The 22,353-nt window shown below is 41.3% G+C and overlaps 1 protein-coding gene across 3 annotated transcripts in view; it reads right to left on the minus strand.

The window, feature by feature from the left end:
• Window positions 1–5,240: 5,240 nt before the first annotated feature.
• Window positions 5,241–22,353, minus strand: part of LOC115732035 (ABC transporter B family member 9-like) — a 57,674-nt gene continuing 40,561 nt past the window's right edge. For 2 of the 3 annotated variants that reach the window (XM_048285211.1, XM_048285210.1), the window contains 10 exons: window positions 9,865–10,040; window positions 9,518–9,739; window positions 9,172–9,410; window positions 8,542–9,067; window positions 8,057–8,330; window positions 7,291–7,966; window positions 6,931–7,159; window positions 6,579–6,845; window positions 6,216–6,479; window positions 5,241–6,078 (listed from right to left, as the gene is read on the minus strand). In XM_048285211.1, coding sequence (XP_048141168.1) covers window positions 5,431–6,078; window positions 6,216–6,479; window positions 6,579–6,845; window positions 6,931–7,159; window positions 7,291–7,966; window positions 8,057–8,330; window positions 8,542–9,067; window positions 9,172–9,410; window positions 9,518–9,739; window positions 9,865–10,040 — 3,521 coding nt within the window. In that variant the 3' untranslated portion in view covers window positions 5,241–5,430. Of the gene's footprint in view, window positions 6,079–6,215; window positions 6,480–6,578; window positions 6,846–6,930; window positions 7,160–7,290; window positions 7,967–8,056; window positions 8,331–8,541; window positions 9,068–9,171; window positions 9,411–9,517; window positions 9,740–9,864; window positions 10,041–10,391; window positions 10,447–11,185; window positions 11,460–11,763; window positions 11,802–22,353 lie in introns of those variants that run through there. The other variant, XM_048285209.1, reaches the window with a different exon arrangement.

Below are 22,353 nucleotides of genomic sequence, written 5' to 3' on the forward strand. Positions count from 1 at the left end.
GTTTCAAATTATCCAGGACAAACAATTTAATCTTTCAACAGTTGCATTCAATTTGCCAGTAAGATGAACTGCACAAGTACATATTCATTTCTCGAATGAGATTAGAGTTGAACCGATTCTAGGCTGGCCACGGGCCGAGCTTCCTGTTAAAGATTCTTTTAATATCAACTGGGTTGATGCTAGATAAAAGAAAATCGTAATTCAACAATTCCCCCACTCTTAAATTCCCAGAATTCCTCACTTCAACTGCCTTCAATTTGTGCGGAAAAATTCAATTTAACTTGGCTAAGTATGTATGATCATACAAGAAATAGATCTCGAGTTCTTACCCAATTTCATTCACAACTCACCATTTAAATCATCCAAAAGAAAGATTGGCGTACCTTAGTGGAATTTATTGAGTGATGGTGAATGGGCACTGTCAAAGCAATAATGTCTTCGCCATGAAAGGAGGGAACGCAAGGTGGTTGCGAATAGGCACAGCAAAAGGCGATGACTTGTGGTGGCTTACGATGGGTGATGGAAATCGTGAGACAGCCACAGCACAATGATTCTGTTACGAAGTGTCAGCGTGACGGCGACTCAGCTTCAAATGGTGAACTGCGACGACTCAGCTCTCCTATGGCTCAGTTTGAGAGAAAACGCAACCAGAATAGGCGAGTGATTTTGGCGGGGATGTGGAATAGAGAAACAACCTGGTGGTGATGATTAGAAAAAGGAATTGGCAAGTGAATCCCAAGCTGACGCGGCTCCAAACTGCTTGCTCCATAAGCGATGATGTTGGCCTGGGCAGCAAGGACTGATCTGGACAGACGAGGTTGATCTAGACAGTGGCTCAACAAAGACAACGTGCCACAATGCTGAACCAGTTGCACAGGCAACAACCTGCAGTTCTAACAGCAGCTCTAGCGGGAACGGGATGAGGTGGCCCTGAACGGCAGACGGTGAAAATGGCGCAACCACGACAATGGCCAGCGAGGCTACACTGATGGTTCTGGCAAAGTGGACAAGGGACACTAACGGATGCTGTTTCGGTCTGAATTTCTGGGGGTAACTTAGACCAACAAAACGAGATGTTTGCAGCGGAATTGGTCATGGGGGTCGTGACTGAGTGCAGGTGACACACCAAGCTTGAAGAAGATAAACTTGGGTTGAAGAGGAAGTTTGCTGGTGATGAGAGGCATGCGGGGATGAAGATGAAAGGTGGAAGATGACAATTGAAGAAGAAGGTGAAGCGGGGAACGAAAGAAAACGAATAGGAGGAGAGGAGGGTTCGGCCAGGTGTGACTTTTCATAGGGATGACTTGAATGTCCACCCGTGAGGAGTCCTATAGATCCTCGAGTTCCTCGGGCCGGATGTTTACATCGATTCGGAAACCTTAAAATGTTGATCATGGCTGAGGATGATTGTGATTCGGATTTAGTCATTTCCAATCCACTTGCTAGCTAGCTGGGACCTGGTCACCCTCCGAAGCAAATTCTCAAGAAGAGATGACACAAGGTTGTTCAGGCGAATTGATCAGAATCAGAGGTTAAATTGATTCGTTGGTCTTTAAATTTTACATAAGTTTTTCTCATAATCACCCCAACTCGATGCTTATATATGACTGCTTATTTTTCTGAAAATATGCGGAAGCAACCTTTGGGCAAAAATTGAGATGTCAACTTGCTCACTTCCTGATCCCTTCCCTGCTCGGCAATGGCTCCATTTTTCACAACTGCAAATATTTCCGCGTTCTTTAGTGTCGTAAGGCGGTGAGTCACAACTCCAGTTGTCCGATTCACCATAACCCTGTCCAGAGCCTCTTGCACAATCCTCTCCGATTCCGCAACCAACGCACTTGTAGCTTCGACGAGCAGAAGTATCTTAGGAATCTTCACAATAGCCCGAGCAATAGCTATCCTCTTTTTCTGTACACCCGGTAATTGCACTCCTCGCTCCCCAACTGAGAGGTAAGAGCATTCAAGACCTGTTATCAAGCGATGTTGGGCAATATTTCAACAACCTATCTTGGCTGATTTAGTGTGATTTTCAGTGAGGTAGCTATACATATCATCAAGCCTGACACTCTTCCATTCTAGATGTGTTCTTCATATCATCAAGCTTTGTTTCTCTTCCCATTTTAGATGTGTTATTCCTTATTTGTGCTGGCAATTAGAAATATTTTTTCTTCATATAAATACTCTTGAGAAAAACCCTGCATCTTTACCAGGTAACTTGATAAAAGAGTACATAGATGGAGCATGAAAGACCCTCGTTATTCTTCGTAAATATTCTTCAACACTACCCCTAAGATGGAGCTTGTGCTTGCATATGACGTGCAACTTTCTTCCAAAGACTAACCAAAGCGCCATGTTAACCTATTGGGAAAATTCCTTGTGATGTTTTGGAGATGATATAATAATCAAGTGTTGTTAAAGTGTTTAGTGGTTGAGTAACCAAATGAAAGATGCACGAGTAATTATGCAGATAGTGTTCTAACAGGACATCCAAAGGCTTTGAATTCTCTATTAATGTTGAACAAGGCATTGAGTATAGAGGTGTCTACAAGTTGGAGATACCTGAGTAGAAAGTAAATAAGCCTAGAACAGGTGTTCGGTAAAACTTGGAGGTACTATGGATAGGCGAACAACGAGGTAGACCACAATTGCCAATATGCTTAGGAGTATCAAAATATTGGAGCTTGAGTGAAGTTGATGTACTTTGCCTATATCAAAGGTATCCAAAGTATGAAGTGAAAGACCGAAGAAAATTGGACAAACCTATACTAAGGTGAACAAGTCATGAAGAACGGGAAGTTTGTGGAGATTTGGAGGTACCAGACAAGGTGAATAGTTTAGATAGCTTTGAATCATCGAGATACTGAGGAAGGCCAATAAGAAGCATTAGGATATAACTGGGAAGCGAGAAATAACCAAAGTCTGATATAAGTAGATGCTTAGAGGAACTTGATATAAACAGATGCTTATAGGAGTTGAATATAAATAGAATAATTCGGAAGCCGGATATAAGCAGAATAAGTAGAAGCCTAGAGAAAGTCTAATATCATCAGACAACTAGAAAGGTGAATATAACCAGAACTGCTGATGTAATATTCAAACTACCTACATAAACAATGTTGTCTCGATCTTCAAGATTATTTGTTGGAGATATTTTATCTCATCCCTTAGCTAATAATTTGGTATGGATTCCTTATATAGAATATGTTAATTGACCAAGGTTATCTAAGCAAAATATTCAATGGCTCGCGATATCCATTGATAATTGTCTCAAAGGCAAGATACTTTCCATTGGTGAATCACTTTACTTTTGGCAATCACGATTTGATTTTATGGGCGACATCTACGGGAATTTTGGTTGATCGACTTCATAGGCTACCCTGATTTTCCCAACAATAGTCCAACGGTCAATTTGGAGATTGACCCTCTTGCAAATTGTCCAATGGGAAGTTTGGATGCCGAAGAGTATAAAAGGAGATTAATGTGTCCGAAAAGATGAGAGATCAAGAGTTCACAAATCCAAATTTAGAGAAAGCTTTACATTAACATTGTCTTCCAAGAGCACTCAGATTGTAATCTTTTGAGAGGTGATGGCAGTCGTGCTTATGTTGAGATAGCTTGAGTATAAGCAACACCTGCTTTGTGTAGAAGCGCTTAGGTATAAGCAGGCTCAGACGGCTGTAACTTCTCCTTGATTGCCAGTGGAATCTAGCTAGTACGATATTAGCGTGGGAGAGTGGACGTAGATTTTCATTAAGCCGATCTGTGTGCAAAATCTTCTCTCTCTTTACTCATTCATTTACTGTTTAATAAAAGCATCCCACTGCATCACTTGATATAACCAAAATCTAATTATATCAACACTCTTTCTTATCCGGTCTCGCTTATATCAAACTTGATGCTTTTAATTATGCAATATTTCGTCAAGTTCTTTGAAATCATCTATCCCCCCAAGGTGATACTGTTAGCCAACGTCAAACTGGACCTTACACTAGATCAGAGAGATCCGTAAGCTGGACTTTACGCGACAAAATTGAATGTGATCCACATCATACTGGATCAGAGCTGCTGAAGAAACCACATTCTCACAGCCTTGATAAAACCATGTGGAAACCTATTTTGAATTGCGCAAACTAAACTGTATCACTCTAATGCTCTCAACTTTGGCTACTTGATGAAGGCGTGCTCGACTATGATGGTTATAGTTTCCTGGACAATTGACAGCAACTTACCACAATGAGTACCATCCCGGTAGGATCTTCTCTATTTTTTTTTTTTTTTGGCTTTTTCCTTTGGGAATTGAAAAGGACAGAATGCAACAAAAAAGAAAACTATGACTAAAACCAGCAAACTAACTTAGGAAAATAGCTTGATTTTGACGGAGAAGCAGAACCATTGACCACAATCGAGAAGGATGCACGGTGAAATGAAGGTAGACAATAGAGAGGCTCGCCTTGTGTTAACTTCACCAGTGCAAGGTGACAAGATTGATGAGGCTGCAGTGAACATCGAACACTCCCAGTGACGACAACATTGAGACCAACGGCTCATGAGATAACACTGCTCTTAGAGACACCTGAAGCAGATCGGAGACTATAACTTTTATTTTCTAGTCAAAAAGAGGACACAGTTACTCAACAAGAGTATACAAATCCTAGCTTGGGGCCACAGAATCAGGGTGATAAAGGGATGATAGCATTAGGTTGTGTTCCTCATAGTTGTGATTGATAAGTGCCGCCCTAAACACGCCCCTCTAGTTGGGACATAGTACTAGTAATGATTTATTTGTCACTCAGGTGATTTAATACATATTCTATCTGCTCATTCGTGATTTAAACCAGGATGGTTTCTATCAGCATCTGTGGAGAAACGCCGAAGTTTCCCTAGGAATGATATGGCTGTAGTGGTTCACTGATCTGTACCGATCTCTCTACTTATTGTTTTACCTGTCCATGGTCATGTAACTGTTGCTGTACATGTTATATCTGTCAATGACAACACCTCAATGCAATCTGCTGTCGAAGTGTTGCAGTTCTTCTCTTGAATATGCTTGCATTTCCTGAACAGCGCGACTCATAATCGCAACAGGGGACTCTGACTACTGACTAATATTGTTCGGATGATTTATCTTTTCCTGCCTTTGTTGTTTCAAGCCTTGAGTTTCTCATGTATTGACCAGTCGAGCACGAGAGAATCGTTGTCCTAGTATTCTAAGTGCTGCCCCCGTAGGTTTCACAATATCCAGGACCATAACAATTTAGTCGTGCAACAGCTGCATTCAATAGGCCATAAGATGAACTGTCCAAATACTTGTTCACATCTTTTTCGAAAGTGTGGCCTCAGGAAGATTCTTATATGAGTATTGTCCACTACAAGAAAAGAATTGCAATGATGTCTGATTTAATTATCCTTTGTTATGAATAGAAGCCTTCACTTTGAAGCACTTGCATGAAGTGCCACCAACGACGCATAAGCGCCGTCAGTTATCTTCATCAGAGTGTCGTGCCTACCCTGCTCGGCAACAACTCCATTCTTTACAACCGCAATTATATCGGCATGCTTTATCGTCGTAAGGCGGTGAGCCACAACTACAGTTGTCCGATTCACCATAACCCTGTCTAGTGCCTCTTGCACGATCCTCTCCGATTCCGCATCCAATGCACTCGTGGCTTCGTCAAGCAGAAGTATCTTGGGATTCTTCAAAATAGCCCTGGCAATAGCTATCCTCTGTTTCTGTCCACCAGATAATTGCACTCCTCGCTCACCAACTGATGTGTCATAACCTTGAGGCAGGGAAGATATGAAGTTGTGTGCATTCGATGCCTTTGCAGCAGCAATGATCTCATCCTCAGTGGCGCCGCCATGCTTACCGTAAGCAATGTTGTCGCGGATTGTTTCGTTGAAGAGGATAGGCTCTTGGCCTACCAAACCTAGCTGTTGCCTCAGCCAACTAAGCTTGAACTTTTGAAGCAGCACATGATCTAAAAGCACACGGCCGGAATCAGGATCGTAGAATCTCTCAATAAGACTAATCACTGTCGATTTCCCGCTGCCACTTTCTCCGACTAAAGCAACGGTCTGCAAGGAAAAGTTTCAAGGTTCAGTTTTACCCTTAACAACACCAATGAAGTGGATAATCTTCTTCGTCGGCGAAATCTACAGTTTCCAATAAACTAGCCGAGAGAGAGAGAGAGAGAGAGGGTTGTCGCTGTTACCTTGCCGGCGGGGATGGTCAGGGACAAGTCTTTGAAGATTTGGAACTCTGGTCTTGTCGGATATTTGAAACTGACGTGTTCCAACTCTATGTTTCCAGTTACATTCTCCAGCGTAATTCCTTCATCGTTGCTCGAGTCTATCTGAGGCTTGCTATCCAAAATGGAAAAGATCGAAGCAGCCGAATCTTTCGCCTTGTTAGTATCTGGGGCCATCGCGCTGCTCTGGGAAACCCCGACTGCCGAAATTGTTAAAGCAAAGAACACCTGCAGATCTCAATAGTCAATAGTGTGTCATCTTGAAAAGGGTCATTACACAAAAGTATAGGTGCCCCAAAAGAAGAATTTAACTCCCAAATATTTTACCTTGAAAACTTCTGAAAAGGTTGCTTTCCCATGTTGCACCAGTATAGCTCCAATGTAGAACAAGAACGCATTTACGCAGTAGAGCGCACAGAAGGAGAAGCCAAATCCAATCCCGCTCACAACCCCAAGCCGGACGCCCTGCTCCTTTGGGCCTTGACATTTCTCTTCGTACAAGTCCATCACCTTTTTCTCGGCGCAAAAGGACGCCACCGTCCGGATGCTACCGACCGCATCATTCGCCACTTGACTAGCTTCCTCGTATTTCTCCTGTAACGTGGGAATAAAGAAAGTGTCATGTGAAATCATATGTAAAGTGTAAAGAACAGGGAACAGTTTGAACCGGCGGACAGACCTTGGCATCTGCACTGAAACCCTTCAGGAATTTCGCTTGGACAAATCCTTGAGCGAGTATCAAAGGTGACACTGCAAGAACTATGAGAGCCAACATCCAGTTTGCTATGAATGCTATGAACAATCCCGCTGTAACTGTTGCTATATTTTGGACAATCAGAGCTAATGCGTCGCCAACGAGACTCCGCACCGTTGATGCGTCAGTGGACAATCTCGCACCAATTGCACCACTGCAGAGTTTAAAAGGAAGAGATTGTTAGGTCGTTTCATGGTGCATAACCTTTGAATTTATCTGAGTACATTAGCATTAAACATGCTAGTACGTTGAAAGGGCAGAAGTATGAAGATAAATCTAGCATACCTTGAGTTAGCAGGATCATCGAACCAACTGATTTGTTGGTGTACAACCTTCTGAAAACTCAAATATCGTATCCTTCGAATTAACTTGCCACCAGCAATTCCGAAGAAGTAGTTCTGACACGGCACGGCTACTAGAGTGATGCATCCCATACCGATGTAAACGAGCGCCCAGAAATTGGAGTCTTTCTTTAGTTGTTCCGGAGGTTCATAGAACATTTTGATAGCAGAAGACAGCAAGAGCCCGAATATCGGAAACACCACTCCATGTATCAAGGCTGCAAGGGATGCGAGAACCAGAACCGGCAACTCCGGCCTGTTCAAATATGCAAGACGTCTGATGGATACACTCTGACGCTTCTCATTGTCCAGTTCAGTTCTCTCATATTGTTCCTCCTCTTCACCCATGTTGACGAGATTGATTGGACCGGGAACACCATAGCCAAGAGCAAAAGAGTGGCGGCTTCCTGATGAACCTCTGCTTATAGATTTCCTCATGGATGGTCTACCAGATGAGTTTTTGCTAATGGTTCTAACCAGTAACTTGTCGGCTTCAAAATTCGTATCCAGTTTCGTATCTACCTGGCCAAGTTTCTCTTCGCCGGCTTTGTTTCCTTCTTGCAAACGGACAAGCTGCGAGTAGCCCCCCTCAGGGTCCTGGATCAGCTCCTCATGAGTTCCTAAATGTCGGATTCGAGCATCTCAACGTGAATTAGTTGTCAAAAAGAGATGATAAGAATATGTCGGATGAGGTTGAAGTATTAGTTTACCTTGCTCCACTATCTTGCCTCGGTGCACAACTGCAATGGTGTCTGCAGTTCTGATAGTTGTCAAGCGATGTGCGACTATAACAGTAGTTCGGTTCGTCATGACATTCTCCAAGGCATCCTGAACGACTCGTTCAGATTCTGCATCAAGTGCACTTGTTGCTTCATCAAGGAGGAGGATTCTTGGGTTCTTTAGAATGGCCCTTGCTATGGCGATTCGCTGCTTTTGTCCGCCGGATAATTGTGCCCCATGCTCTCCTACCATTGTGTCAAGGCCCTACAGACACATTCGACCATCAAGATTATCCCCTTGAAACATCTAATGAGAAGTCAACATACGAGATATGAAAGTAACTAAAGATTTCTGTTCATCTGCTTGATGGCTTTCCTGATCATGTTCGTGATTAGTGATAACTGAGACGAAACATCAGATGAGAAATTTTCAATCATGAGTGGTATAGTATGATAAATCAAAAGAATAGGGGTACCTTCGGCAGCTTGTCGACAAATTTTGCAGCATTGGCAAGTTGAATCGCTTTTCTGATTTCCTCATCAGTTGCGTTTTCCTTTCCGTAGGCTATGTTCTCTCTTATAGTTGTTAAAAACAAGACAGGTTCCTGACCAACTAATCCAATTTTCTCCCTGATCCATTTAAGCTGAAGCTCCTTCAAATTGACGCCATCGATGAGCACTTCACCAGAATCAGGATCATAGAACCTCTCGAGCAAGCTGATGACTGTGGATTTCCCACTGCCACTTTGACCGACCAGAGCTGCAGTTTTGCCGCTTGGGACCGTCAAAGAAAATCCAGCAAAGATTTGCACGTCTGGCCTCGCCGGGTACCTAAAATGAACATCCCTAAGCTCAATGTCACCTTTTATATCATTCAATATCCTTCCAGAGGTGTCATAGGAGTCGATAAGTGGTTTTCTATCAATGGTCTCAAACATCTTGTACGCTGCGGCTTGTCCCGATGCAAATGCACTTAGGCAAGGAGATGTCTGGCCCAGGGACCTACAGACCAAGAAATGTCCATTTGAGAATGATGAGAATTTCTTCTGTAAATTTGCAAACTGATAAAAAGAGGAGATGGAAGAAAAAGAAAGCACAGCACTCACAGTCCGCCAACCATAATGGCCATAATGACATTGATGATTTGCCCGCCATTGTATCCTTTCTCTATGATCAACTTGGATCCGTACCACACAGCAAGTCCGTAAGTGCAGAACACAATTAACAGAACAACTCCAAGCCCCGTGCCGGACACGAGCCCTTGTTTTACACTGGCTTTATATGCAACTTCCAGCTTGCTGTCATATTTTTCTATCGCTCTCTTTTCTCCCGTGAAGGATGCAACCTAGCGATGGAAAAGAAAAAAGATCAAAATTTGGACAAGAAGAAAATCCTTGCAATTCCTAATTGCATTTTAAGGTTTCAACGTTTATAAATCTCTCTACTACTTACCGTTCTAATCGCCCCCACAGTCTGCTCTACAACATTTCCAGCTGCTGCATAGGCAACCTGCCCTTGACTCGACATTTTAGACATGATCAACGCCATGGAGCCTCCGGCAATAACGATGAGAGGAATGCAAGTGAGGAGAACCAAGGCAAGAAGCCATCCTTTTGTAAAAGCGACCGCGAAACCTCCTAAGAATGTCGCCAGCAGTTGTACAAACTTGCCAACCTACGAGTTGCAAATGAAACTTCAGGTACAGGAGTCAATTGGGGACATATGACAATACCTTCCCAATCATCATGGTTTTCCTGGTACAATGATGAAAAAAGAGCAAGTGCCAGCCCTTTCTCTACCTTTTCTCCCATTGCATCCTGAATGAGAATGGTGTCTCCCGACATCCTCCCAATGACCTCTCCGGTCGTTGTTTCAGTGTCGAAGAAGGCAATGTCCTGTCTTAGTATTGTTTTCAAGTATAAACCTCGAATCCGCGTCGCTTGCCTCTCTCCAGTGACCATCCAACAAGCTACCTCTGCAACATATACAGCAATTAAGCCTTCAATTGCAGATCTTACGGAGAAGCTAGATTAGATACGAACAACAAAGAAGAACGAGTATGACCAAAGAAGCGGAAACTAATTAATCATTACAGAGAACTTTCGGTGTCATGCTACATTCTATGTTACTGTCAGTAAATATAATTCTAGCTAGATCTGAACAACATGGATAGATCCTGAAACCAACATCAAACAGAACATAACTTTCTTTTGAATCCCCATTTATGCAATCAGTAGAAAAAACCAAAGGACATGACCAAGCATTGACATACTCAAGCACAGTAATGTCAAAGAAAACTGCGAAGACAGAATCTGATTGCACTTACGGAGAAAAGAGGCGACTCCGGTGCCAAGAGCCAAGTACAAAAACAAGACAGCCACCTGAAAGTCGAAAAGGTATGATCGTTGACCATTATTAGCGTAAACTAACGTATACAGGAAAGAAGGCGGCATCCTGCTCAGGATGGTGCATAGAGTTAGAAAATGTGGATGGTAACTCAACCGCGACTGAAAATCAGAACCTTTCCTTCTCAGCCATAAGATTAGTTCAGTGGTGGAATTAGCATTTTAAATAAAATTGACTGAAGGACGCATTGCAAACGAAATCTAAACAAAAATGCCACGCCCTCACGAGAAATTTATTCAAAGAAATTATGTATGTGCAGGCAGAAAGAGGGCAGGTCTGCTTTCACCACTGGCCAATTTAGGTACCAATTTCACCTAATTAATAAATGCTTACTACTATGCCAAACGTATGTCTAAGTTAAGTCAGACCAGAACAGAACTCGTAAAGCATGAACTTCACTGACTGAGACGTTTTCCTCCATTGATGTCTTCTCTTACCTTTTCTTGAAAGACCCAACAAAGTGCAGAACATAGAAAGAGTCACATGGTTCTCCTCACGTTCATATGTATAAGAACTAAAGCATTGAACAGGGAAAATGAGATCTTGCAAGGTTTGCCTTCAAACCCGGAAAAGTATCGATCCTGATTTCGAGTGTTTTCTTGATAATTGATTTTAATTACTCGTCGAAGCTTCGGGCAAGCAATGCCGTTTTCCGGGTAGCAAAAAATCCGACCGATTAGAAAAGAACGAGAGCTAAACACAATATGCTTATACCTTAGAGACTTCTTTAACGACGTGGTCGCGGTCGGTGGAGCCGAAAGAGTTGATGAGCTTCCCAAATATGAGCGTCATGAGAGGCTGTGCAAGCCCGCTGGCGACGGCAGAGATGGTGCCAACCACCATGAAAATTACATCGAGATGGTCTGCAAAGGCAAACAGCTTGAAGAAGGACACCTTCTGGTCCTTCCCATTGTTTCCACCACCGCCACCGTCCGGCTGCTCCGATTTTTTCTCGTCTTTGTCCATGGTCTTGTCACAGTCTCTTCCTCTGGAAAAAAAAAATTGAAAAAAAATGAATGGCCCTCTAATGAAGATCAACAAAGAAGAACAAAACAAAGGAATGTGGCAATGAGAAAGAGAAACCGGCAAAAGAACCAGAGCTACGCCGGAACAAGAACGATGGCAGACAGAAGCTGGGCACGTACATTATACGTGCGAGAGGGAAGAAAAATCAAAAGACAAGGTTCTTTTGTTCCTCTCTCTTGCCTATAGAGACAAGAACATGAACAAAGAAATGCCGAATTCACACCGACCTGCCGGAATGCTGTGTTGAGACAAAGAGAGAGACGTACCAAGATCACAAGCAGACGGCGGAGAGAGATAGAGAGAGAGATTCTTGGTGTCTGTTTCTGAGAACAGAACCAGGAAGAAGTTGATGCAGATAGAAGGTTGAAGCTCCAGTATATATAAGGAAAGCGATTTTCTAGATGGGGAAGTTGTTCATGTGGTGTCTATTCTTAGCCGGTGACGACGCTCGACGGTCACGTGGCGGGGGGGGATCCCAGGAGGCAGAAACAAACTTAAGGAGTGGCACACTTCATCTTCTAGAAGGGTTGACTTTTTTTTTTTTGTATTTTTATGTTTTACTTCTAGAATTTTTTTTTTTTTTGGTCGGAATGTTTTCCTTCCAGACGAGAAGCCCTAAAATAGCGCGAGAGCTCTCCTTTCTTTCGGTTAAATTTGCACACGTGTCGCACACGGAATTGCTGAAATTGAGCATAGATATTTGCGGGAAGATGAGTGGAATCGTATGTTTACGACTGATTGGACAAATATAGAGATAGGAATTTTTTACTTGGATTTCGGTGGAGTCCGATTTCGCTTCTAGAAGTCTGCCCTCCAGTTGATGATAATGTATCCGCTGGCATAATTACCGTTTTCCTAAACGATAAGTAAAACTCGATTTCAATTTTGTTTTATTTGGGGAATGAACATTAGAAATTGTGAAATGCCCTATATGAATTAGATAAGTCCACGTCCTCGATTTATGCAGGTAATCTCAATCTAAGTAGCACCAATACCGACACGCGATACGAGATACGACGCGATACACCGACACGTCATTTCTCAAAAAATAAAGAATTTCGATACGTTGGGACACGTTATATATTAAATATATTTTTACATATGCAAGATAAATTATTATATCAGCGGTAAATTTCTTCTTCTTATATTATATTATATATATTTGATAAATTTACATTTTGATCCCTAATTTATTGAAAATGCTTGGAATTGACCCCGTGTATGTCGAAATAATGTATCGGCATGCTAGACTCGCGTATTGCTGGCAAATCTAGAGCGTTGATCACATGTTGATCGCATGTCGAAAAGTGTCAAAGAGTGTCAGAAACGACACGATATTACATGACACAAAATTTCCCCGAAAAGTATCGGTACTTCCTAGATCTTAATTCAGAGCAATTTAGCAGCAACTAATAAGATTGGAACGGGGTAGCCTCCGACTTTTGAATTGGGAATCCCTCGATGCCCCCACCTGTCGCGACCTAAAAATCAAGTTTCTAGGCTAATGGATTATCAAGCTAATTATCTAATTAACTTAACTCGGACTCTTCCAAGTCCATACCAAATCGCGACTTATGGTTCACTATTTAACAAGCAAAAAGATTTTCAAATTAGAATCGCCACTAATCATTTTATGGTAGGCTGATTAGTCACCTAAATAAAGTATCGAGAGAAATACTTTATTCCTAAGAACTGGAGATTGAGTTCGGGAACTTGGTTACGCTAATATTTCTATTAACTCCCTTTCGGTACCTTTCATTTCAATGAAAATTATCTGAGTCGGCAACTTTCGAAGATTGTGATTTAAAGTTCCAATGGTGTAATTGTTTTTTTTATAATTTAAATGGATGATGCAATGCATGAATGTGATGGTATTTCGAGAACACAATTATTCTAACGAGATGAAAAAAGTGACGACTATTCTAATATGACATGAATGCATGATGGTTTTTTTTTAATAGTTTTTGAATCCTAATGACATGCAAAGCAACGTGAATTCTAACCTACATGTTATGCAAAAATGACATGAATTTAATCTAAATGACGTGTTATATTAGACTAGACTAATCTACTAATTTAAAATGAACGAGCCTTATTCTAAATGACGTATGAATGCGACATGGCATCAATGACTTATCAAATTTATGACATAACGTATAATACGACACCGTAAAAAAAATAATATGACGAAATGACATGCCGAACTATATGATATGTCAAACTTTGATGACGTGGCAAAATATATTACATGACTAATCAATGCGACATGAAAATGACGTTATGCGACTAGGCCTAAACAACGTGCATATGTAAAATGCATGTGTTCAATCTACCTAAATAGCATGTTCTAAACTATATGCAATTTACACGAATGAGATATTTTTGGTGTTTTGAATGGATTTTTTTTTATTTTTTTATTTGACAAATCAAATCATGCATGATCATTTATGAAAATATCTTTCGATTTGAATTAGATAACGAATTGGATCGAAGAATCAAATCTGGTGGTTAAGATTAGATATCTTGATCCCCGTGCCATCGAGACAAATCTCGGGATTGAGATTAGTCCGAATTTGCACGTTGTTGGTAGGGAATCACCCCTCTGATTCGAAACGGTTTTCTAATCTATAAAACATGCTAACGATGCCGGAAAGAAGGGGAAAAAAAATCGGATAAGCAATTATCATATATTGCAATATCAATAGACAAGACTTGCCTAAACATAGATAAAATTTTCCTAAACGAAAATCATCCAATATTCACATAATAAAAAACAAGAAATGAAATATGAACAAATCGAATTTTACCTAATCTGAAAAAAATTCAGATTTTCGTTCCTCGTTTGGATCCAGATGGGACTTGTGGATGAGGATCGGCTCAAACGAGAGACTCGCGCTGGACTTGATGGTGGCGCCGATGTAGGTCAGTAGTGGTTCATCAATGCTGCAGGCATCATCCGAATCATTGCAGGTGATGCTCCTTCGCTAGACTTGGATTGTTTGAGCTTTCTGGTCAACAAAGTAATGGAATAATGGGACAAAAGCGAACTGTTAACAAAAGCAACAAATTTTCTCTCCTTTATTGCTTTTATGTGCTTCTCGCATCTTCTGCAGACTTATGGCAGCACGTCATGCCAAGAGGACTTCAAGATTGTCGACTTTCACGCCAGGACTCCACTGGTTCAACTAAAAGACTTCTGACTCGCCAGAATGGATTTGTTTAAGACGAATGCAACCGGTGGGTGTCGACGGGGCCATGAAGGGCGACGGCAGAACGGTGGCGGCAACAAAAGGTCAGCGAAGGAGAATTAGCGTGCGGGGGAGTTTGTCACAAGGGAGGATCAGTGCATTAATGAGCTTGGAATGGAGGAGGGTTTCGACCCTTGCGGGAAAACCTTCGAACTCCGTCTCGAACTCACTTCGTTTTTCCCCAAGTTTTCTGAGCCCTCCCTCTTTTCTACCTTCACTGAACGAAGCTCTCTCTCTCACTTTTCTGCACTAACATACTGTCCCCTTTCTCTATTCTTTTTTTGTTCTTCACACTGGACGAAGCCCCCCTGCTCACACTTCTCTCTTTCTCTAGCTGGACGAAACTCACTCTGTTTTTAAACAAAACCTCATCCAACTTTTCTGCCCCTGTGATACTTTTTCAAGGAAGTCTTCCCTCTTACTCTTCTCTCTCTCCGAAAACCCTTTTTGGACGAATCCCTTTCTTTTTCAACGAAAGGCCCCCCCTTCTGCACAATAATACTCTCCAGTCGCCCCAGTGAAGAAGGACGTGAGTTCTTTTTATAGACAAAGACCGCTTGAGCTTTTTTTTTCAAAAACAGATCAGATTTCTCTATGTATCTTTAGGGAAGTACAAAGCTGTTGGAGCTGTTTTGATCTGTGAGGATTTTCCGAGAATTTCGTGCTTTCACCATGCAATCTATTCGGTTTTCTTTTTCGTATCTTTTGGGATTTGGACGTGTGAAAACCTCCCCCGCTTTGCAAGTTGAGATCTATTCTTTTTAAGACCTATTCTGGAGAAATCAATTCTGGTTCACCAAATCTCCCCTTCTCTAACTGATATCACTTTGATGGCAACAAGTTCTGACGTCCTTCTATCTCTAGCCTTATAAACAGCACCATATGAACCTTAGAAGATATCCTACTGGCCGACCTAGCCCCTGCATGTCCCTGCGAAGAAAAGGATTCACTTCCTTTGGTTGAATCCTTTCAAAACTATCACCACCAGTCCTCCTCACTACCGTCCCGCTAATGGAGTCCCTATCGTTCGGTTTCACCACAGACGTCGAGAAACCTTCGACATTGTCCTTCTCGTTGTCATCTTCGAAACGTAATGCATAAAATAAACTATCCTATATGAAAAATGATTTGAATATTTTTTCTAGGGATTAAAGTCAGTCCCTAATTTTTATGCAAAAATTCATGACTAAAGAGAATAGCCAAAATTTAGGTGTCAACACCAACCAATTTTGGCGAGATGCAAAATTGGATATGAGGGTATATTGTTTTTCCGGTTACAAACGCAAACATCTATTTTCTATATTCCATTTAAAGTTACAATGTTATCTTACCCTTTAATTATCTCGTTGCATTTCCCATGCAATTTCATTTTTCCAAGATCAAAGGGACATAGAACCTCGTAGATTTTCAGAGGAAGTAATTGCTCGTGTTTTCTATCTAGCCATTCATTCGTTCCAAATAACTGAATGCGCACTGTCAGATTACCATACGAGTATAAATGAAGGCTCCGATTATTAAGCAAAAATTAAATAATTCAATAAATATAAATCTCAAAATAATTGCTTGTATCGTTTACAAAAAATGTATGAACGAAGAAAATTTCATCTTCCACAAAAATATTTAGACAAAAAATTCTGTTCATAATATTACATTTTTATTGATTAATTATTTCAAGTGATACAAGCTATTATTTTTAGGAAAATATTTTTTAAATTATTCATTTTTCGCGAAATAAATGCACCCAAAAGTATTAACTCGGCTCTCTCAATTTCTTATGCGGTGCTAAGTTCAAAGTCAGGTCTTAAATTTACTTTCGAAACCTCAAATATTGCTAAAAATGACAATTGATGCAAGGACCACAATGCTCAGTACATATGATGATGTTATATAATCATCTCGTCCGGCTCCTTCCTTACATTTTTCAGCCTTGATTGATAAGAAAACCCAGAAAATGAGGGAAGAAAAAGGAAAGAGAGTCCTTCTATGTAGCACGACATTGATCGGGCTCGAGTTCTATCGAAGGGGCAGTTCCTAATTCCTCGGACATTCGATGTTTTGTTTTCTTTTCTTTTCTTGAAAATTGCAACGGTACCATCGCGAAAGAATAGGTCTTGATCTCTCATCGAGAGCCTGCACGTCTGTGCAAGAAGTGTTGTAACGCATACCTCCATAATGATTCCGCAATGCTTTCTCATAATTCCGTTCAGATTGAGCCAATGTCAGCTACGGGCGCTGTTCGGTCCGAAGAATCTCCGTTCCAGAACCACACACAGATTTTGCACGTCACACGGCCCCTCCTTATGGAATAGAATAAAAAAAGATCGACAGATTCTCGTATTCGACTGAACGGAGTTGGTGTTTTCACGAGAAATCTCTGATATCTTTCCTAACATCAGACGAAGTCAAACAGTCAGAATTAGCTTATCGGGAGACCGTGAATCCCGTCGCCTTATATTCTCCATGGAGCTAGAAATAGGCAACGTCACCGAATGCGTCACTGTTTATATCGCTTGAAATCTGTTACCGTCTAAAACGTTTTTATAAAATGACGAAAATAGTTTTTTGTTCACTTATTTTTGTTAACGGTATTAAGAATATTCTTTAAATTGTAACCGATAGAGCGCGCCGAGAATGTGACGGATGTCGACGTGCCGCCGATCTAAGTCTCGAAGTGACGGCAAAGGTGGGGTCAAACTCGCATTGACGCGTGGGTGTGAAGAATGTGGGCCGCGAGCAATCTTGAACGTCATCGACGACCTCTAAGGATGATGTCCACTTGCTTTGAACTCTCTTGATGATTCTTTTGACTAGCTACGAAACACACCCCATGTACGCATTCATTTAAATTGGAATGTGTTGTCCGAATTACAGTTTTGTTAAGTCTTATCGAGAGATATATCGAGAGAGATGAAAGCCATATTCTCCCTGGCCATGTTTAAGAAAGACAAATTACAAAAAAAAAAAAAAAATTCATCTTGTAATTTGCTATCATTTTTAAAAAATCATTCTCGCTTATCAAAAATTTTCATTTTGCATCTCCTCAAAATTCGAAAGACCCATTATTCAAAGAGATTACAATGCTGTCGCCGATGCCTCTTGCCGCCGGCATCATTGCCGCTCCCTCACAGAGCTTGCGCTCCTGGTCATGAGAGCTCAAGCTTTGCGACAAAGTTCGCAGACAAGATCCAGTCCAAATGGGGCCGGGCGGCGATCATCTGAGGTTGGCGACAATTGCGGACGGCAAGGGTCTAGACTTAGGAACGACAAATGCCGATTTCTGTAAACAAGTGGGAATGTCACGATGCAAATCGATATGAAAAGACAAAATTCAAAATGCACGGTGCAAAAACGAAAAATCTTTGCCTGCTTTTTGGTTCTCTGTAGAGATTTATTCCCGTGACCGCTCTCCATCCATCCTCAGCCGCTTTTACCACGGATCTAATACACAGACTGGCTTCGGAATGTGAAGGCTCACTCAAAGTCTGCGTTGAGGAGTGAACTTGAAGGATATGGGACTAGCAATCTTGATGACCCTAAAACGTCATCCATGACCTTTTTCAGTAGGTTTCCCTGATCGGCATTCCCTCATGCTCAATTTATTTCATGAAAAATTAATGAATAATTTTGAAAATATTTTTTTGAAAATGATCGCTACTTTTGACTAGCAAAAGTGTGTGATGCGGGAGCATCCGACACATCGGGACCATCTATAAGTTTTGATCTGGTTCGTCAGCAAGTCCAACAACTCCATTGTTCATTCAGGCCAAAACTAATTTCTACTATAACTCGCTACTGTGGATCAACCCTGGAGACGCTGACAAGAACGCTAGTACCCGAGTAGCCGACTCAGAAGTTATCGACGCCTGACCCAACCGACTAAACTCGATTTCTCCAAGATAGTTGCTGATTTTGTTGCGGACTAATAATGCACCGATGGGGAACTTATCTAAGTTATTTCCCTGGTCATTTGGAGGCTTCCCATGATGATTATCTATTGGTCCTGCCTGGTGGGCGATATTGCTGAAGAAGTGCAAGTCTCCAAGTCTTTAATGCTTTCTGGTTTCAGGTTGTCTTTAATTCCTTTCTAGTTCCCAAGTGTCTTTAATATTCAGGGAGTCCCTATGTGTCTAGTCCCCATGTATTTATTAGTTGGTTGGTTCTCACGTCATTAATGTTTAGACTTTTTCCTATGTATAAGAGAGGCAAGTTCTCCATTGTAATGCAGACTTGATAAAATGAATGAGAATTTCTTGGTTTGAGTCGAATTAAAATCCTCTTGGCATCTTTATCCTAGGAGAGTGGATTACTCCTAGGTGGCAAGCCAAAAAGCTGTCACAGCCACAACAGATCGACAAACAATGCCCTCGATAGAAAAACCATAGACAATATAGTAATCGGAACTAGAAATCTACTTGCCACGAATAATCGAGAAATCAAGGATTCAGAAACAACAATCAACAGATGAACGGATGGACGAACGGCCGACCCAATGGCTAGTGTGACGAACGGCGGTGGCATCGCCAAAAGCGACGCATGGCATGAACAACGAATGGGGCCGATCGGTGATCGTGGACGGTCGGCAACAGGTGGTCGGACGGTAGGATGGTCTTAGATGATTACAAAAGCAAAGTGACGACGTTCTGACTATCTTACGATGAATAAACCGACTCCGGAGGTTTATATAAGGTAAGTAGCTAAAGATCAATTAGCTTAGGCGAGTCAATAGCTTAGGACGAGTCAACTACTTGCAGTTGGACCACGGCGTGACACGTGTTAGCTACTTGTTGTGACATGTGTCACATGCGCATACCATGTGTCCAATGGCGGTGACACATGGATGCCACATGTCCATCAGCAACCGCGCGAATGATACGCAGCCCCCCTGCGTGTCCACGTGCGGCCTTGTTCCAATTTCTGCCTCCAGTTGTCCTAATTTCACATATATTTGACTCAATGGAACCTAAATCAAACACATAGCCTCCCTAAAAATATTACTGGGCTAATAATAATTCCTCAAAAATACCACTAAGTTCAAATAATAATCCCATATAGTTTATCAAATAATCCGAACTCATTATATGCTAATCCACTCTTAAGCGGGTGAGTATTTTCGGGTCATCACAAAAGCCTTTTATCCTTGGTTGGTAGTGTAGCCTTTATACCATGGTAATGAGCTTTCATCCTATCTCTATCTTTATCCTCAGTTGGTGTTATCTTTAGGCCTTAGTGGTGGTCGTTCTATCCTTTGTTACGTATCGTCAAATGGTGGTTCGTCCTTTAAGCCTCTGTATAGTTCGATTCCTATCGGTTCTGTTCTATTCATACACTTATCCATATTCCGTCCCTTACCTTTTGGTACATTTTTACCGATTCTTAAACACTTAATCCTCAACAACCCCATATATTTCGACCCATTGTTATCGAATTTCAACTTTGAAAGTCCTATAGATGGAATCACTCGCCCACGCACACATCAAGTTGGTATTAGAGCTCAAGGTTGAACTCATTTTGAGTGATTACATATTTATTTCCTGTCGGTCATGCATTATCATGTGAGTCAATTGAGCTTAAATTTGATAGGTGGATGGACCGGACTTAGTCTGAATTTTCGACTAAGGCAATAGGGTAGTGCCGAAAATCATTAAGGCAATTGAACCGGTTTTCAAGCTCAATTCAGTCCTTTTAATTTATTAAGGCTTTTAATTAATTGTCCATTATTTAAGAAAAGTCTTAATTGAGCTCGAAAATTTGAGACAAGCCTGCAAGTTAGTTACAAATTTCGGCCAAGATTGATCCATGAAGATGCCAATTTTCATGATAGGTTTGGAATTAAATTCAAATTCAAATCAGCCCATTTTGGTTATATAATTAAGCAAGGCCCTCAGTCAATTACCCATTTAATTAATTAAAGTCTAATTTAGGCCTGAGACATTCTCACAAACCCACATGAGAGTGTGAAATTCGGCCATCTCACCTCCATCATCATATGGCTGAAAATCATAGTGTCCTTGTAGGGTAGGTCTCTTTCAATTTCAAATAATTCAAGAGTTTGATTAATCTCGGAAACCTATCCAGCTAGAGTGCTAAAGGATGTGGACTTTAATGATCTAATGGCTAATAACAAGTCCTACTCTAGCTAAGATTAACAATCCAAAGGTTCAAGTTGACTCCCACTCCTATTAGGACTAACGGACTAAAGCTCTATATAAACAAGCCATCACAATCATTTTGGGGGGGGTCCGCTATACTTAGAAAAATTTCGGCATTTGAGAGGGAGGATTTCCAGAATTGTTCAAGAACCTCAAGGGGTTTGATTGTCTCCCCCGGGATGCAGACAACCTGTCACGCCCCGATCCCTAGGCCCGCAACAACCCTATCAAAACACCTTAGATCATAAAAGGATAATGTCCCATACACATCATCGACCCTTTATTTTTATTTTTTTATGAAACACATGAAGAACATGCAACTCCCAAACAGTTATAAAATCAACGGGGATAGAAAACAGAATATCACACCGGACACAATCCTTTTTATTTATTTAATATTAACCCCGAAAAGTACATATATACAAACCCTACCTCGGGGCCACTTCCTACAACCCTCGAAAATACCGGATCATGGTTATGGGTTAACACTACTCCGTGCTACTCAAAAAGAACCTACGCTCACTTCCAGCTTTCCATAGCTAAGGGCCTAAAAAAAATGTTAACAACAACGGAGTGAGATATAAAATCTCAATGAGCCAATGCCTAAGTCCGAGCAGAACGTTGACTCACTTAAGGCATCCTAAGCATGTAATACAATAACGACGGTAAACTAATAGCGTGCGATCCTCGCAACGCTTTACCTATCACGGAATCGGATCCAAAGTCAACGGTTCCCCATCAAACACATGCAGGCTTGCCCCACCTTGGTCCACATATTAAATAATTCATATTTAACATGCAATCAACCGCATACAACCAAGACACATAACCGGAACACTCATCACAAATTGCATGCACAATGCACTACATGTATTCTAGTTATTAACGACCATTCTCGGTCTTAGCAAAACCATGCTCTTACGGCGGGACAAAGCACCGTTCCATTTCTTCGGCAACGGCAACCGACAAACCATGTGGTTCTAAATACCATCGGCATGGACTAACAATCGGGCATTCCTGTAGAAAGCATCGATCCGTCATAAGCTCCAAAAGGCATCTTATAAGTCATGTGATTTTAAGTACCCTCGGCACAAACTTACTAAGCTTGAACCCTCATACCCGTGGGTCGGCTTCGTCCTCACATACCCGAGAATACGATATCCATTATATGACCACACAAGCACGACAGACAACCAACCAATTTATATCTTTGCATTTAATTCAATAAATCCACAAACAGTCGTGCTCAAAACTTGGCTCGAAGCTATTTTTATGCTCAAAACTTTGGTTCACATACGATCACATATACATGTATGTTATCCACTAAACTTTGCATTTATATTCAGGATAATCACTCATCAAATGTGTCGCGACCTAAAATTAATTTTTAAGCTAATGTATTATCATGTTAATTATTTAACTAACATAATACGGACTCTCCCAAGCCCTACCAAATCGC

Source organism: Rhodamnia argentea, chromosome 9 (genome assembly GCF_020921035.1).
Source record: "Rhodamnia argentea isolate NSW1041297 chromosome 9, ASM2092103v1, whole genome shotgun sequence".
Lineage (NCBI taxonomy): Eukaryota > Viridiplantae > Streptophyta > Magnoliopsida > Myrtales > Myrtaceae > Rhodamnia > Rhodamnia argentea.